Source organism: Catharus ustulatus, chromosome 20, assembly GCF_009819885.2.
Source record: "Catharus ustulatus isolate bCatUst1 chromosome 20, bCatUst1.pri.v2, whole genome shotgun sequence".
Taxonomy (NCBI): Eukaryota; Metazoa; Chordata; class Aves; order Passeriformes; family Turdidae; genus Catharus; species Catharus ustulatus.
This window is the reverse complement of record NC_046240.1, coordinates 3115702-3133308: the sequence shown is the minus strand read 5'-3', so window position 1 is coordinate 3133308 and position 17607 is coordinate 3115702. Positions and strand designations below refer to the sequence as shown.

Here is a 17607-nt window from a genome sequence, read left to right as displayed (position 1 = left end):
GTGGCCTCTCAAGTATCAGTGCTTTCTCATTCTATTTCTTCTAAACCAGTGAATAAGATGGAAAGATATGGAGAGAAATGCTGTTTCTCTGGAGAGACCTTGTCTTTTTTGTGTAATTTTTGTCTTTCTTTCATAGTGTCGTGGGAAAGTTTCATCAACTTTACTCTGCATATGCAAACTTTACCTTTCTTTTGACAGATTGTTTGCTGGGACATGTCTGATCTGTCTACAGGTGTTAGACAGAAATATCTAAGTCAGATATGATACAAAAAAGTAGTAAAACATAACCTTGATGAAAGACTACCAGACTTGTTTTAAGCTGCTTTGGAAAAAATGATGTAATTTACCTTTTTTACCATTATAACAAATGTCCCACCCAGTTCTAGATTGCACCTGCAACTATTTTCAAGTTGTTTTGGAAATCAGCAAGAGGAATATTTCTTTCCATAGAAGGCTACTAGGCCTTTTCAACTTTTTTTTTCCTTTTTAAAAGAATGATTACTGAGAAAGGATGACATTACTCTGAGTTACAAATGTAGTGAACATGCTGGGCCTGGTCTTGTGCAGGGTCATGAAGCTCACTGAGGTATTGCCTTTGTCTTAAGAAAGGAACCACTTCTAAAAACTCATGGATTGACAAGGCATGGTTTAAAACAAGCATACTCATTATCTTTTTAATTGAAATTACACTTTAAAAAAAATTGTGTTTAGACATTTTGAAGGGAGCAGATAAGACTCACCTCAAACACAACTTAGTGTAACTTTGGTCAAACTTTTCATGAAATTAATTATTGTTTAACAAAGAGATTTAACTACTCTGAGTCACAACTTGTTTTTAATGTTGGAAATACTAAGCTTGAAAATTTACAAGAATGTGGTACTTAATATTTGTTCAATATCTGACTGTCAAAATGTGGGTTGGCCTTTTCTGAAAATAATTTGAAGCAGACAGAGCACTTATGTTTAATTGCATCTACTTGCACATGAAATATTACTAATCATTATCAGTTTTAACCTTCTTAAAATAAAAGCCCAAGGCTGATGACATCTGGCTGGAATAAAGCCAGGCTGGTGAGGCAGGGAGCACTGCTGAACCCTCAGTGCAGTGTGAGCTTTGTTTCACAGAATGGGGCTGGGGGGACACTCCTTGTGCTCCCAAAATATGGGAACTGCTTTCAGAGGTCATTGCTTTTATTATTGTGAATTTTTGCTGGTGTTTTCACCTAAGTGATGCATTTATTGAAATTGATTTCTTGTTCTCTGGTGTGTCTGTGTCTCCACAGGGTGCGTGAGGCTGCCATGACCAGCCTGATGGAGGTGACACTGCTGCTGGTGCAGAACGAGGCAGAGCTCATTAATGCCAACATGTATGGAATTGTAATAATTGTAATTGTAATTATAATTGTCTGAGCTCTTAGAGCTGCATCCAGGCCTGCAGGAATGCAGGGCTTGGGCACTCTGTGCTCACTCCTTTCTTGAGTGGGACAGAACTTTGACAGAATTGCTTCAAGCCCACGCAGATGTGGAGGATGTTGCATCTGGTTTTCAGAGGGAAAACCTTATGGAGGGTGGCAATCCCACCTTGGAAATGCAGCACATTTCATAGCAGTGGGATTTGGGCTAAACCTGCCACCTCTGTGGTGCTTCCAGTAGTGTTCACTGAAATAGTGAAAGCAAACCTGCCTGCTCGTCTAGAGAGTCACATCATTAATTTGGAATGTGATCAAATGTGAGCATCAGTTTGGATTTGTTTCTTTGCAGAATTATTAGTAAGGAAATAAAGAAAAATAATTTACACTGAGCTCCTATTTTTAATTTATAAAAGAATTAAAAAGTACCATTTATAAAACATAGCTTGAGCTGCAGCAACACTTTCCTAATAGTGGTATTGATTTGTAGACAGAGTGGGCCAATGGTTAGGTGAACATACACATAGTTCGGGTTTTAATTAAAAAACCCCTAATGTTGGAGGACACCTAGAAGGAAAGTACTGGATTCTCTGAGAGTACACAGCTCACTGGTGCCCATTTTCAGGGCCTTCCTCCTGTTCATGTGTTTATACACAGATTGTCCACATGAAGCTGAGAAAAGCATTCCTGCCAGCTGGACCCATTTTCTAAATATTCTGGGCCTTGGTGTAACTGAAGGAATTTTAGCTTTAGGTTTACTGTCGTTACTGGCCCTTTCTGAAGGGTAAAAGGCCTTGTGGGACCCAGTATTATAGCTGAAAGTTTAGTTGTGAACATAAACAAAATAGGATATTGTTATTCTAGCCAGAATTGAAGTGCTTTACTTGGAATATGTGAGATGTAGGAGAGACCTTGTCCTCTGCTGCATGTGCAGTTTTCTACTTCAAAATGTGCTTTTCTCAAAATTTGTTCTATTTCCGTCTGAACTGTAACAGTATAGCCAAGCCATAAAGCACTTTATCTTTTTGGATGAAAAGTAGGGCAATATGTGTAAAAGGTGGATAAAATACTCTGTAACATTAATGTCATAGTGGTTTTTGATTGATCTGTGGAGGATAAAGCCTCAAGATTCTGTCACCATATGGATGCCTTAAATCACTTGTTTGTTCATTCTGAAGAGTTAAAGAATACTTTCCTAGCAGGATCATTCTTACTCATATAATTGAAACAATTTAAATCTAAATACACATTCTACTGCTTAAATTTTCTGATTTATTGTTTTCTTCTTTATAGCTGCAAGCAGATCATGTGCTGGCTGGCTCAACAGTCAGCTGAAAAAATAGATAAATTCCGAGCTCATGCAGGATCTGTGTTCCTTACGCTTTTGCACTTTGACCATCCTCCAGTTCCACACATCCCTCATCGAGAAGAGCTGGAGAGGATATTTCCAAGGTAAGGTATTGAAAAATATCCTAAACCAATGAAAGTAAAAGATAAATGCACACAAGCAACCTGATGTAATTTTTGTACTTAAATGCCCAGTGTACGTATGGAGGAATATATGATTTGTCCTATGAATACGCATGAACATATTTTTTTCCTCAAACATTGATCACAATGATAGTTTTTTATGAATTGTATTGTTTTAGCCAAGCTCTAGTTGCAGTAGTTTTCCAAGATGGACTTTCTAGTTAAAGTAAGAGTGAGAGCAGCTCATTCCTGAATGGTGACTGTGATGGGAGTGAGGAGCATCCAGCTCTGTGTTTGGGGGAACCTCAGCCTGCTGTGACTCCAAGTGCTCTGTGAGGCTCATCATCAGCATCAACAGTGCTGGGAGGCTGTGTTGGCCTTTCCTGAACTTGGATCAGAATAACACAGAATGAAACTGCAGAAAGAAGCTTATTTCCTGAATGTAGGCAAAAATATCTGGAGAAAGGAAGCTGCAGTTTAGCCTTACCTGGATCAGAACAAGGATTTGAAGATTCCTTCACTTTACTGGCAGTGGCTGAAGCTTTGATTTATATTTTCTCCATATGCTCGAAGACCAGTGTTTGATTTGATATTCAGGTAATTCAGAGGCAGAAGCAGTGCACCCACACAGGATGATTCTTTTCCTTGCCCTTTCAGGTCGGAGAAGGAGACGCTGAACTGGAACGCGGCGTCGGAAGCTTTCCCCAGGATCACTCAGCTGCTGGGGCTCCCAGCCTACCAGTACCACGTGCTGCTGGGGCTCTCAGTGTCTGTGGGGGGACTCACAGAGACCACGGTGAGATCAGAGCTCTGTGCTGCTTTCCAGCCTGCTGAGCTTCTTGCCTTGCATTTTCCAAGTGTCACTGTCTTGACTTGCTGAGCACGCAGGGAACAAGGAATGAGGGCTTTGTTTCTCCTCTGCTGTCCTGGCAGTACCTGAGAGTTCCTGCCCCACAAATCCCTGCTCTGTGCTGCCTCTCCCAGCTGGGATCAGCAGAAGAGCCCTCAGCTCAGTGCAAGGGGATTGCTCTTCTCCAATGAGGTGAAAGCCAGTTCATTTGTCACCTGATGCAAGGTGTTAACTGTTGTCAGTAGGTGTTAACAGTATGCAAAGGTTTCTTTTTTTAATTATTTTTGGTACATGTTCTACTAAAATACCACTGAGATGTCAGAAATTCCATTACGAAGAAATATCATTCAAATGTCTGTCTTAATCCTCTGAGCTTTGCAATCCTTTTTTTATTCTTCTGGCATGAACAATCTCTTTATTATCACTGGCTTTAGCAGTCTGCTATGCTGCCATTTTTTTCCCTACTGTCTTAAAATTTTAGTGTATCCTTCTGTCCTTATAGTACAGCTTGCATTGGTAGTTTCAGAATTCTTGTTTTCTAGATATTTGGCTTATAGCATTTTTTGATTTGTTTTAGCCAAAGATGTAAAATATAAGAAGACAATGTTGGGGACAAGGACATGGTTCAATATGACACAGAGAAATATCAGACCAGTAACAGAATATTTTGGACTGTCAGTTAAGTCTTTAAATCCCACTGGTCCTGTATCAGGGGGAGGAGGAGGCTGTGAGTCAGTGCCCCAGCAGTGCTTAAGAGTGTTTCTAATTAAGATTTCCATCTCAAATTAAGAAAACTGGTAGAAAAGTGAAAAGTGCTGGCAAGCAGAGTTTTTGTGGAAGGGGAACAGCTCCTGCTGGGTCACAGAAAGAAGGAGTTAAAATCACCTGGAGCTTGTTCCCCATGGCTTCCCCTTGTCAGTCACAACTTGCCCAAGTGATGTTTTTTTGCCTGGTGCTGTGGGTTCTGCCCTTGGCATCAAGAGATGGCTGTGAGCCTTTGGGTCTATGGAGCTGAGTGTTTGGTGTCTCTACAGTCTCTTGTATTTAAACCAATTCTGAGCATTTAAATGTTTCTGAAATGGCAACTAATTATATGGCAACGTTTATTTTAAAGCTTTGAAAACATGTGTGTGTTGGTTTGTGTGTAATTATCAGATAGACAATGTAACTCTTAACAGATTTCTTTAATAGCAAACATGCACATGAAATTCAGCTTTCAGTCAAACTCAGTTAATTATAGGAGGCTCCACCAAAACCAAAGTTATTTGTCTAAGTATAAAAAGGAGGAAAGTTTTGGGGAAACAGACATTCTGACTGCTAGCTGGGGTCAGAGGAAAATTCTTACTCAATTTTTTTTTTTTTTTTAATTTAAGTCCTGGTTGCATTTAGTTCTGAAAAGTTGGAACAGTTCAGTTACATGCAGCTCCCTTCCCTTGTCACCATCTGCCAGTGTGTTAAGGGAAACCTTCTGCAGTGTTTTCAAACTGTGATTGTGAAATGTTAACTTTTCTGTGACCCTCCAGTTTTCTTTAACACTAAAGGCTTGTTCTGGCTAAAATATTCTCCAGGGCTTTAGAAAGAAGATGACCTAATTCTGTCTGGAGTCAGCTAGAAAGGCGAGGGAGGGCACTTACACTTGGGACTGTATGTGTGTGGTGAATTACTTTGAATATCTCAAATGTGATAGAGAAATTAGAATTTATGTCTTACAATGACTGGTATTCAAACTATTCTGTCAAAGCCTGTAGCATTCTTTGCTCAATATCCAGAGACTGATCTAAAACATTAATAGAAACTTTTAAGAACAATCCTATTAAATCCATATGAAAGAAGCAGCTTTTTAAAATCTTGGATGGAAGGAAAAGGATTGTTGGACTATGTGTTCTTGCAGTAATGTGTGTGTTCTTGTGACTGTCTTCCCTCTCTCACTTCAAAAATATCTGTGCACATGCACACATGGATGTGGAAGTAAGAAAGAAGATTCTTGTATATACTGTGAGATAATCTGAGTTCAAATGTCAGTTTGTCTTTTAGTCATCTCAGGGAATTAACAGGAGAAAGGCTCTGTTGTAATTCTGTGGTCAGTGGCAGTTTGGCTGCAGCTAAAATTGCTCTGCAGTATATTTAGCAAGAGTAGTTCTTTGTTTGGCTTTTAAAAGAGATTTTCTGGAATGAGCCGTGTGGGGTCTCTGAAGTGTTTTGGTGGCAGTGGGGCTGCTGGAGGAATTGCAGCTCAAGCATTGGAAGTAATCTGGAAAAACAGAAGATGTCATTCCCTGTGGGATTTGGCACTCTGCTCCATCACCATGGTTCAAAGGGCACTTTCTCTGTGTAAAAGAATCTTCTAATTATACATCTGGCCCACAGTGATGCATATTTCTTATGGCTGCATAAAACCCCTCAGTCTGTGCAGATCAGATGTACAATGCTGGTCTTTCTCCAGTGCACAGACCCTGCAGTTGCAGGGGTCAGGATATAATTTTGATATAATTTCATTATTGTTGAACTACATTACATTCAAAATTTTATTGAAGCACAGAATGTCCCGTGATTCCCCTTCCCCCATAAAGAGTGAAAATTGCATTTTAAAATGGTATGGAAATTGTAAGTAAAGCCTTAAAAAAAAACCAAAACCCAAAAGGAACAACATATTCTGAACTCTTAAGGTTCCTCCCAGGCAGTACCAGAGCTATGTTACTGTGTTAGATCTCACAAACAGAAAATATTGGGATGTTAGTAGATGATATTCTAAAACATCTGGTTACTGGGACAAATTTTATGCAAATTAATGCATATTTGGTGGAAGAAACAGGCTCCAAATCCTCTTTTCTTGTTTGAGAGTTCTTGAGCAAAATACACTTGAGAATAATTCCAGGCATTCTTTTCTTGCAGAAAAAAATAGTGTGAATTATGATATTCCTATTTCATGTAAGGTATCACTGCTGCAAAGTACAAACCAGAGCCTGAGGATGTGGATCAGATGTCTCAGTCACTGATGGGTAGCTGAGATTTTGGATGAATCAGATGCTCTGTTACAAGCTGGATGCTTGAGCTAATTCTTTTGACCATACCAGTCCCACCTGTTGCCTCAAAGCTGTTTTAGAAGTGCTGTGCCCCTGTTCTGCAAGGTGCTGGGTGCAGTTTCATGAAGGTTTGTGCAGAAACCACACCAGGCACCTGCCCAGAGCTGCAAATGCCTCTCTGCTTGCTGGAGCTGCTCTTCTCTTACTTGTGCCTTGGTTCAAGAGGTAAAATCTGCAGGGCTTGAATTCTGTCCTCAGGTGAATCTCTGGGCACTGTTCTGTGCACTGAGCCTCTCCTGCTGCAGGATCTGCTCTTGGCTCCAGTGTTGGGCAGTCCCACCTTGGCAAAGCCTGGTTTTGTTGTTTCAGAAGAACAGGGTCATTCTCAGGCCTCCTCTTAGATTTGTATCCAAAGTTGTCCCAGTTCCAGCCCATTAACCTCCTAATTTCCTTTCCCAGTCCTTGTGGAACCCCAGGGAAAGGTAAATGTCACACATTAGATGTAGTGTGAATTTGTGTTCTGCATAGATGAGGAAGACATTTGGAAACATTTTTCTCTGTAAATACTCAGGAGCAGTTAAGATTACAGCTCAGATACTGAGGCTGGGACAAAAGGAGTTCACCTGAGGAGAAAATTAGGATTTAACCTGTTCATGTCATATTTTATGCTGGAGTTTCTGCCAGTATTGGGAAAATGCCCCATTTTTCAGTCTCCCAAGCAGTTACATGATGGATTATCCACACCTGTACTTTTGTATTGTTTAATTACTTGTGCTGTGCTCATTCTCCAGTGTTTCTCATATCCTGCTGCTCTGCTCTGCTTTGGCACAGCTCTGGAACACCCCACCTGGAGCTGTGCTTGCTGCCTTTTACTTTCATGTCCTTTTTTGCCTTTTCAAGTCATTTGGATCTGCAGAGAAAGCACTGAGTCATTCAGCTTCCTTCCAAAAAATGGTGTGAGATCTCTGAGGTAGTTTAAGAGACAAAAGAAATAGGAGAGAAAATGACACCACCTAAGATTTTTTTTTCTGAGGTGGAGTTTCTTCTGTTTGTTGTTGATCTCTGCTCTTGGAAAGTGTAAGACAAATATTCATCCTTTATTTATAACAGCCTTACATGCACAGATTGTTTTCAAGGGTAGTATATAGGAATTAAGCAGGTTTTGACTTTTCAGGAAATCTCTTACAATTGTATATCCTGTGAAGACCTTTCACTGTCTGGACCCAGTTCAGACTGGGCACACTGGGACACACACCAGTGTTGCTTTTGGAGTATGAGAGAACCACACTGGGTTCAGCTCAGTGTAGCTGCCTTGTCCAGATTTTACTGAGATTTGGCTGTCATTCTGAAACCCAGAATAACTGAATAATTTCTCCAATTTACTTGACCTTTTTCAGTAAATATTTCTGCTCCTGTGTTGCCCAGGATGTTTCAGTACAGAACAAGGTTAAGGTTGCAGACTGTGCTGCTTCCCAGGATTGCTGTGCTGTGCTGTTTGCAGCCCAAAGCTTTGGGAAAATAGCTCAGAGTTTTGAGCCAAGGCTAAAATGTTTCTTGTTCTTGGGTACTGATGCACCCATAAATGCTACAGATATGAGCTTTGTTAGATAAAATGTTTAAATAGAGATTCCTCTCATTTGCTTTTGGGAAGACACTTGTGGTGTTTCTCATCCTCATCCAGTATTTTATTTTCTTTCCTTGATTAAATGGTCAGGCCTGTGAGGAGAAGGGGATTCCCACAGAGGCTGTGCCTGCTCCCATCCCCACAGCAGCTCTGGGGGGAGCAGCTGGCCTGGCAAGCTGGAGATCATGGAATCAGGGAGTGGTTTGGGCTGGAAGGGACCTTAAAACTCATCCCATTCCACCCCTTGCCATGGCCAGGGACACCTTCCACTGTCCCAGGGTGCTCCAAACCCCATCCAGCCTGCCCTGGGACATTCCAGGGATGGGGCAGCCCCAGCTTCTCTGGGCACCCTGTGCCAGGGCCTGCCCACCCTCCCAGGGAACAATTCCTGCCCAATATCCCATCTAGACTGTGGGGAGCTGGTGGGTGATGCTGCAGCCTGTGATGGCTCATGGCCAGTGTGACCCCATGGGCTGTGTCCAGCTGAGCCTTGAGCAGCAGCACTGACCCCTCTCTGCCATCTTGCTAATCTGGCTGGTGAGCTTGATGCAGTTAAACCAACAGTCAGTATTTGAGTTGTGTGCCATTTTTAACCTGATTTTGCTGATGGTTTGTGTGGGCCAAGAGCTTGTCTGCAGGGTTCAGTTCCATCAGCTGTTTAATAAATACTACTTGGAGAAGTCCTGGTGTGCTCCTTCACCTCCAGAGTCATAACAGAATTGTTACCTGAAGTGAAGCAGCATAATCACAGTGGTTTGAGGATGTTTCATTTTGAGAGAAAGAAAACAATGAGCCTTTAATGTGGTCTTTTGTCCTACAGTGGCAAACTTAAAAAGGTGAAAGCCCCCAACTTTGCTGGGATATGGGTTATGCAGGTGGCAGAGGCAGGGTGCTGTTGGGTGTTGTTCTGTGTGTGCAGTGGCTGCTGGAGGAGTGTTCCCAGTGCACTGTGCTCCACTGGCAGGGACAGGGCAGTCCTCCACCCCCCCTGTGTGTGGCTCTTCCCTGTCCTTCACTGGAGCTTCCTTGTTTTGCAGCTCAGATACTCTGCCCAGAGCCTGTTTGACTACATGAAGAAAATCCAGAGTGACCCCAGTGCTCTGGAGAGTTTCTGTGAGACACTGCTGAAGGTGTTTGAGGACAACCTGCGCAATGACCGGTAATGCTTTCCTTGGCTTTTTCCCTCTGACAGCTTTTGGAACTCAGCTGTGTGGCACTCCTAGTGAATGGCCAAGGCACGAGCATTTGCTTCCATAGAGGTGTTTGGTACAGCAGGACCTGTGGTAAAATACATAACCAAGGAGCGATGGCAAAATATTTTGTGTATTCAAGTTTTTAAATCATAGAGTGGTTTGGTTTGCAGGGGACTCAAAGCTCACCCCATTCCACTGCCCTGCAGGGACATCTTCCACTGTCCCAGATTGCTCCAAACCCCATCCAGTGTGGCCTTGGACACTTCCAGGGATGGGGCAGCCACAGCTTCTCTGGGCAACCTGTACTAGGGCCTCCTCACCCTCACAGGGAAGAATTTCTTCCCAATATCCCATCTAAATTACTCTTTTTGCAGTTTGAAGCCATTCCCCCTTGTTTAGTCACTATTGTATTTTTATTTTATTTCTTGCCTCAAGTGTTGAAAACATGACCATGGTTATTCCAACTGACATATGTTGGTTCATTTGGTGCTGTAACTTCTGATGCAGTCTGTGGAATACATTTGTATTGTTTGTATTCTAGAAAACAGATTAATGTTTTCTAATACTGTCAATTGTGTTTTTGGGGCCCTGCAAATGTAAAGCAGGTGTGTTGGTAATTAGGTTTTTCCTTCTGGCTGGGAGGGAATGTCCCCATTCAGCCAACACACACAAGGTACTGAGCAACCCTCCTCTGTGTAAATCAGAGTTCTGATTTACCTGTGTGTAGGTATCTAGGAAGTTCCTTTCTTTGCTTCTGATTTAAAACAGTATATATGTATATGCCAAGAAGTGTATTTACCTTGTTGAATAATTTTCTTTCCTCAGGGTGTCTGTGCCTCTCCTGACAATGCTGGACCAGATGCTGGCAAATGGCTGTTTTGATATGTTCACTGAGCAAGAGAAGTAAGTTGTTGGAGTCTCTTTGGGTTATTTCCCACTGTGTAACAGAGCTGAGTGTGCTCTGGGGGTGCACAGGGCTCCAAGTGTGAGTCTGTCTTGCAATACTTTAACTTTCCTCAGGTGGGACAAACAGCCTTGAAAGGGTCTTGTTAAAAATCCTTGACTCTGGTGTCTGTGTAGATGTTTGTTACTTGTTCATTGTTTGACAGCCAGGACATGAATCAAATGCAATTTGCATGTTTCACTGGCATTCTTGGACCAGTATCAGATCTGTTCTTTCATTTTCCAGCTTCCTAAATCCCTGCTGGTTGGAGCCCATTCCTTGCTGTACTGGGAGCCTTGAGCACTGTGTGGTGCTGCAGAACTCTCTGTGCCTACAAGCTGTGACTCCCCCAGTCCCACTGCTTTGGTCAATGTGAATATCTCCAAGGATGTTAATTAAGATTCTGATAAGAGCAATAAAAAAGGCATGTCCTAGCTCTTCCTCCCTGAGCTTGGTCTTGTGGGAAGTGTTCAGCTTAGGAATGGGTAAATGTGAGTGAGATACTCCAATGTGAAATCATGGGGTTCTGCAGATGTTTCAGAAAAGAATGATTTTAATTTCAGTAATATTAAAATGTATTCCACAAGCTCTCCCAGGCAGCATCTGCAGGTATTTACAGAATTGTGCAACATAGATCCTGCAAGCACAGATACTGGGTCAGGAACTTGTTGATTCAAGAATTGCTCACAGCAGATAGATTGAAAAGCCTTCATCATTCTGAATTTTGATTGAGCCCATTCTTGTCTTGAAGTGTGGTTTTAGATAATATTTCTTAAATTGCATTTGGCAGTCCCTGTTTGAATGAGAATTTAAAGTGAGTCAAAGACAGATGGAGTGAATATTACTGGTTCAGTTTGATAATCATGCCAGTGATCTGGGGCTTCCACACAGGTTCCAGTCATCCCTGCTGGGGAGGGTAGGAGATTATGGGTGGAAATTCCAGTCAAAGTCTTGTCTCCCAGGGCACTGAACAGAAACCAAGTGGTAGCAGCAATGCCTTTGCTGTGTGAGTGACTCAGACTCAACCCTGTGGTGCCATTGTGAAGCTTTGTGTAAAAGACCTGAAATAAAATCCAGGCCTATTATGGGGGGAATGGTTTTGAAGCTGATCCAGATGTATTTGATGATGAAAGCAAAAAAGAAAATTAATAATGAAGCAGCCAAGTGGATCATGCTCATGTCAGAGGAGTGAGATGCTGGCCTGTAGTGCAGAACTTGTTACTATACAGAGCCCAGGAAGGGCAGAGCAGTGGGGAGGTGGAAGACAGATAAAAGCTGGAGAGTTTTGTTCCTGCAGGTTTTGGGAATGTGGGTGCCTCCAGCTGAGCAGGGCTGAGTTACTGTGGTACTTCACAGGGAGCCAGGTGAATACCCAGGGCTCTGCCATGCTCTGTGTGTGGATCAACACATGATGACTGAGCCCAAAATTCCATTTCATGCAATGTTTGCATTTTGTTACTCTGGTAATTCCTTTAGATGTAATTAGGGATGGATCCATCCTGCTTGCCTGCCCCTGCTCTTGGAGGCCACTCCTTTTTGAGCAGAAAAGACTGACTTTGGGTCTGGTCTCTGGCATGGAGCCATTTACTCCCTTTCCAGAGCAGCCTCCATAAAAATGTGTAAGAACATCACAGGGTGTGTGGGAAGATGGGGGCACTGCTTGGTGACATGGAAAGGCCACATGTGCCTGCAGTGTCAGGTGGTTTTATCTAGAGTGTGCCTGAAGTACAAGCTGAGATACATGAGATACATGCTTGTATTTTCCCTTGGGATGTTCAGCTCCTGTTTCATTTCCTCCCCTCATTATTTTATTACCATGTTGGGCTGAATGGAGCTTTAGCAAGGGAATTGGCATGTAGGGTGTCTGACATCAGGATATACCTAAACCAGCCACCAAATGCATTTTGGAGTTTGAAATGGAAACTGTGCACTCTCCCACACAGTTGTTTTCTAATCAAACATCCGCAGTCCAGACTGGGTAATATCCAACAGTGCTTAATTTAACCAGGATTAGGAGCAGTTTGACCCTCATGACTGCTCCAGTTAAAATCATTTGCCACAGGGTGTCACTCCTGCCTTGCACAGGTGGAACCCACCAGGCATTTTCTTGCCTTTTCACACCCTACAACTTGTACAGTTTATATAAAGCTCATACAGAATATAAAGCTCAGCATTTCTGCTGTGGTTCTGCAGCTGAATCTCAGTGTTCAGGAAGCTCTGTGTGGTTGGTGTGTGATCTCTGCAAAAGAACAAGTGAGCCCTGGGTGTTCCTGCTCCTCTGTCATGGTTTGGATGCTGGTGCTCAAGGGAGGTGGATTTACCGTGTGTGGAACTGGCCAGCAGGGATGGGGAGTGTGGGGTGAATACCTGTCCTGTGGGGTTGGGAATAAATCAGCTGAACCAGGAACATCAGAAGGCTTTCAGAACTGGCTCCTCTGTTGTGCTTGGCTTAGGGAAAAAGAGCAACTGTTAGGCATATTCCAGGCTGTTATTTCCTGCCTGTCCTAAGGTGACATAAACCTGCTTGTCCAGCAGGAGAGGATCCCCTCCCTCGTGCTGACAGGAATGGTTTGTGTCACTGCACAATGAATGGCACTGCAGAACTGCTCTGGGTTAAAAGTGCCCTTCTCCCACTCAGCTTCAGGGGTTTCCTCAGTCTCCAAGTTGTGCCAAACTAGGAGGGGAAGGGAGGGAAGTGGATTTCTCCTGGCAGCAGGGCAGGCTGGTGCTGGGCTGGAATGTTGGGGGTGCTGCAGCATCACTGACCTGCTGCTCCCCCCAAACAGGGCAACAGAGCCCTCAGCTCTGTGGTCACACAGCCCAAACCCTCCTGATTCCATCCCAAAGCAGAGTTTGTGGAGCTGCTCTTGTGGCAGTGCAGGGAGTGTTTGTGGTTGGGGACTGCTGGGGGCAGTGGGCACAGCTCAGAGCAGAGCTCTCAGAAATGCAGCAGCACAGGCTGGGCTACTGTGAGCTCACCAGTGGCTGCTCCTCAAGCACACAGGGACCTGGCAGCTCCCTGCTGCTGGTGGGACCCTTAAGGACAGGCAGGACAAAGGAGAGTGAACCCAGGCCACTGGCAGAGCTGGCATTGGAGTGTCACTGGTCACAGCTCCTGTGGCTGCAGGGTCCCCCTGCTCCAGGGGGTGATGGATCCCCAGCACTGCTGGGGCTGCCCAGAGCCCTGGGGATTGCTGGCTCCTTACAAGGGTGGTGAGATGGGTCTGATACTCAGTGCCATCTAAACAGGACAGCCTTGGAATGACAATCCAGGATCAAGTGCTCTCTGGGGTAGTAAGTGGCATTTCTCTCTCTGACATGTGTAGTTTACACATTCAACAGAAGCACCCATGTATTCTCTGCTTTTTTCTGGTGATCTTGCAGTGCTTTAAGGAAGTCTGTGTCCCCACTGATCTCCAGCTGATAATTTCCATGTGTCCATGCTCCCATGGATTGCTTTTTAAGCAATTTTACTGCTCTTGCATGAACAACCATGCAGCAGAGAGCTGGCAGGGGCTGGTGGCAGCTCCACCCCAGCACTGCTGACACCCAGCTCAGCTGGGAAGGGACAGCAGCACCTCTGGCAGTGCCACATCTGCCCAGGTCACAGAATGCAAAGAGAACTTCAGAGTGGTCCCTTATCCTCAGTGCTGATGCTGTTCCTGCTGGCACAGTGCCCACACAGGAGAAGGAATTTTCTCAATTTCCTCTACAGAGGCCAAGCTATTTGAGTCATTTGAGATCACACATAGGTTAGCTTTGGTTATTGCAAATGTAGAATTGGCAACCAACAGAAAGGAAAGTGCATCTGTTTTAAACACAAAATGCTGCTCATGAGGTTCCATGTTTTAGATTTGTTCCAGATGCTCTTGTTCCAACTGGTCTCTTTGTTGCTCCTCTTCTCAGTGATGTCCCTGTTGTTCAACCAGTTTAAATCTCACCTAATTCACTGCATGGCCTGGCCTGTGCTGAGAGGCAGGCATGCACTGCAGGGATTGTAATTAGGGTCTTGGTGTAATTGAGGTGGGAGGAGGAACAATTCCAGCAAGGTAAGACAAAACATACCTCAGCATTGAGAGAGCTCTTCCTCAGCCACCCAGACAAATCCCTGCCCGTAGCACACACAACTCATTCATGCAGATGTCTGTTGTTCCCACTGAGTGTAGAATTCTTTACCATGGTTTCTTGTTCAGTTTTTTTTAACAGGTCACTATTTGCCAGTGAGTGCCAGGATTTTGTTACAAATTTTTAAAAAGTCATTAAAAACCACTAAGTCTTGTCTGGAAAACTCCACAGAACAAGGCACATTACCTTAACAAAACATCTTGGCACTCCTATAAACATCTTATTTTAAATGTTCTGCCCTTCAACAGATGACAGTACCCAGCTTTCTCCAGTAGTTTTTTATCCACAGCTTTGAATTGTGGTAGCAGAAAATGAATGTTACTATTTTTGCTTTCTGCTTTTCATACACAATGTAGTGAGGTTTCCAAAATACACAGCCTAGAAGTTATTGTGCTCACTAGACAAATATGAAATAGTTTCTTTTGCATCTATGGCACTTCAGCCTTGAGTGTGGCAAGTAAAAGATTAAATAATTTGAACTGAAGTAAAAGCATTAGTCCCTCTTTCCTTCTCTTTAATAGATCCTTGGAATTACTAACAGCACTTGTGTTTGTACGAGTGTCTGGGAAAGAGCTGTGAGAATCACGTTTCCCAGACTGTGTGGAAAAGAAAAGAATTTGCTAAATATATTTAAAGATGGCTTCACGGCCTGTACACGTAATAGAACTGAGAGCCCTGTGTTTAATTACGTTGTCTGGAATCACTGAAGGAATTTGGACTGTGAAATGGTGGAGTAGTTAAGAACAACATTCATCCCCTTTCATGTAAAGTTTGGTTGGAGACCTTTGGGAATGCCCATGATACACAGACTGAGTAACTGTTATTTGGCTGTAGGATAATGTAATTCCTGACATAGTATTTCTGATCATTCCTCACTGTTTAAACACAAGCCATGGCAAGCCACTTACCCTGTTTGGCTAAAAGGAGTTCACTCTTCAGCACACAGATAATAGCAATGTGAATAATTAACAATCATTTCTTCCCTCTCTCACTAAAAAACCAAAGGCCAAACTCTCCTGAGCTGGGGGAAACACAAACCACCCTGCAGTCTTGCCTTGCCTTGGAATGTTATTTTGGCATCCTGACCATCATGAAATGTCTTAGAAATTCTGCTGAAACCTACTGCTCACCTTTTTTCCTTTCCCATTTTCAGCCACCCCTTCCCAGTGAAGTTGTTCACCCTCTGTAAAGAAGAGATCAAAAGGTCCAAAGACATCCGGAAGCTTCGCTCCAGCATAGGAGTGTGAGTTATTGAAATCAGTCTTTTCTCCTAGAAAGTGAAGAACATTTACCTTGCCACAGGTAGTTAGGTCTGGTTGATGTGGAATTGAAATGGAAAATATACACAGATAGATGTGAGTGAGGGTTGTGAGAGCCTCACAGTTCTGGATGGTTGAAGTGAAACATATGATCTGAGAAAGTTGAAGAAATTTTAAAATTTTTATAGTCCTAAAGGGAATCATTTGCTTTTTCTTTGTAGAGAGCACAGCTTCCCCTCTCTGCCTTTTTCCCAATGTCCATCTTCATCCTAGTCCTTAAAACGTGCTTGTACAGTTATAACAAAAGATCTGCTTTTTTCTGATATTTTCTAGATTTTGTGGCCTGATTCAATTTCAAGGAGACATGAGAGAGAAAGTTTTCTTCCAGTTGTTTCTCCTGCTTTGCCATCCCTTTCCTATAGTAAGTACTGAAGACTCTTCACATTATCAACTCTATCCTTTATGAGACTTTACAAATGAAAAATAATTCAAAATTTATTAAATTGTATTAAAATGTTTGAAAGCAGCATTCTCTTTAGCAGGTATTAATGTATAGAACAGGCTTTATTTCTCAAAGATCTGCTCTCTGCTGGCTGCCTGCCACGTGCCTGGCTGTGCCCTTCACCTCCTGGCCTTACTGGTTAAACTGGGAGCAATGCAGGTGCCTCAGCCATTTGTTTCTGGGAAGACCTGTTCACCATTTAGTGCTGAAAGCTCCAGCCAGATAAGTTACTCAGTTTTGTGACATTTCTGAGAGTAGCAACACTGGAGGAGGGCTGGTTCAAGAAAAAGGAACATTTTTTGTCAGGTGTGACAAATGCTGATGCAGTGCAGGAAGGTTTAGCAGACTTTTTACCTTTTTCCTATAACTAACAGGACACAAAAATCTGAGTAGGTACAAGAGATCATATGTGTGATGATATTATTTTAGTCCTTTTAAATCTGTGTTGACTTAGGAAGACTTGGGGATAGTTTTTTTCATTGCACAAACCTGGGAACCCTGACTCTGCAAAGTTTGGTACTTCAGGTTTCTAGTCCATTTCCATGTTGTGTGTGCTTGCTCCATGAGGAATCCTTTGCAGGAGGGACACAATGTAAGAAATGGAGAGCAATCATTTCACTTCTGTGTTTTTTTAATATCACAAATGTGTTTCATTTTTACAGATGGGTCAATTTGATTTGGGTCCAGAAATAACCCTGTAATTCCTTTGGCAAAGCTGGGCCCTTTCCAGTTGGGCCAATCTCACATGTTTGAATTCCTTCCCTGTGAGGGACAGAGGGGTGGCTTTCCAAATGGAAAATACTGCCCTGAGTGTAGGAGCAGCAATTCCCTGAGGTGCAGACATGAGGTCCTTTCCTGCAGGAAATCCCTGTCAGGAGTGGAGTCAGTGTCCACGTTACCATGACAGCAGCCTGGTGAGGGACCAGCACCAGGAACAGCCCTGGGCTCTTCCCTGGGGATCAGAGCATCCAGAGGAGGCCATGAGGATGGTGAAGAGCCTTGAGGGGAAGCTGAGAGGAGCAGCTGAGGGCACTGGGTGTGTTCAGCTGGAGGAGACTGAGGGGAGACCTCGCTGCTGTGTCAGCTTCCTCATGAGAGGAAGAGGAGGAGCAGAGGAGGGGTAGACACTGATCTTGCTCTGTGGTGACCAGGACGTGGGGAATGGCCTGGAGCTGTGCCAGGGGAGGTTTGGGTTGGATTTCAGGAAAA

General features: G+C 43.4%; 1 protein-coding gene across 1 annotated transcript in view; it reads left to right on the top strand.

Annotated features, from left to right (window-relative positions):
- The window catches only part of TBCD (tubulin folding cofactor D), a 114506-nt gene that overhangs the window by 91888 nt on the left and 5011 nt on the right, over positions 1-17607 (top strand). Inside the window, exons 30-36 of the mRNA XM_033076432.2 lie at positions 1284-1367; positions 2703-2861; positions 3537-3675; positions 9414-9535; positions 10395-10472; positions 15791-15880; positions 16230-16317. Coding sequence (XP_032932323.1) covers positions 1284-1367; positions 2703-2861; positions 3537-3675; positions 9414-9535; positions 10395-10472; positions 15791-15880; positions 16230-16317 — 760 coding nt within the window. The remainder of the gene's footprint in view (positions 1-1283; positions 1368-2702; positions 2862-3536; positions 3676-9413; positions 9536-10394; positions 10473-15790; positions 15881-16229; positions 16318-17607) is intronic.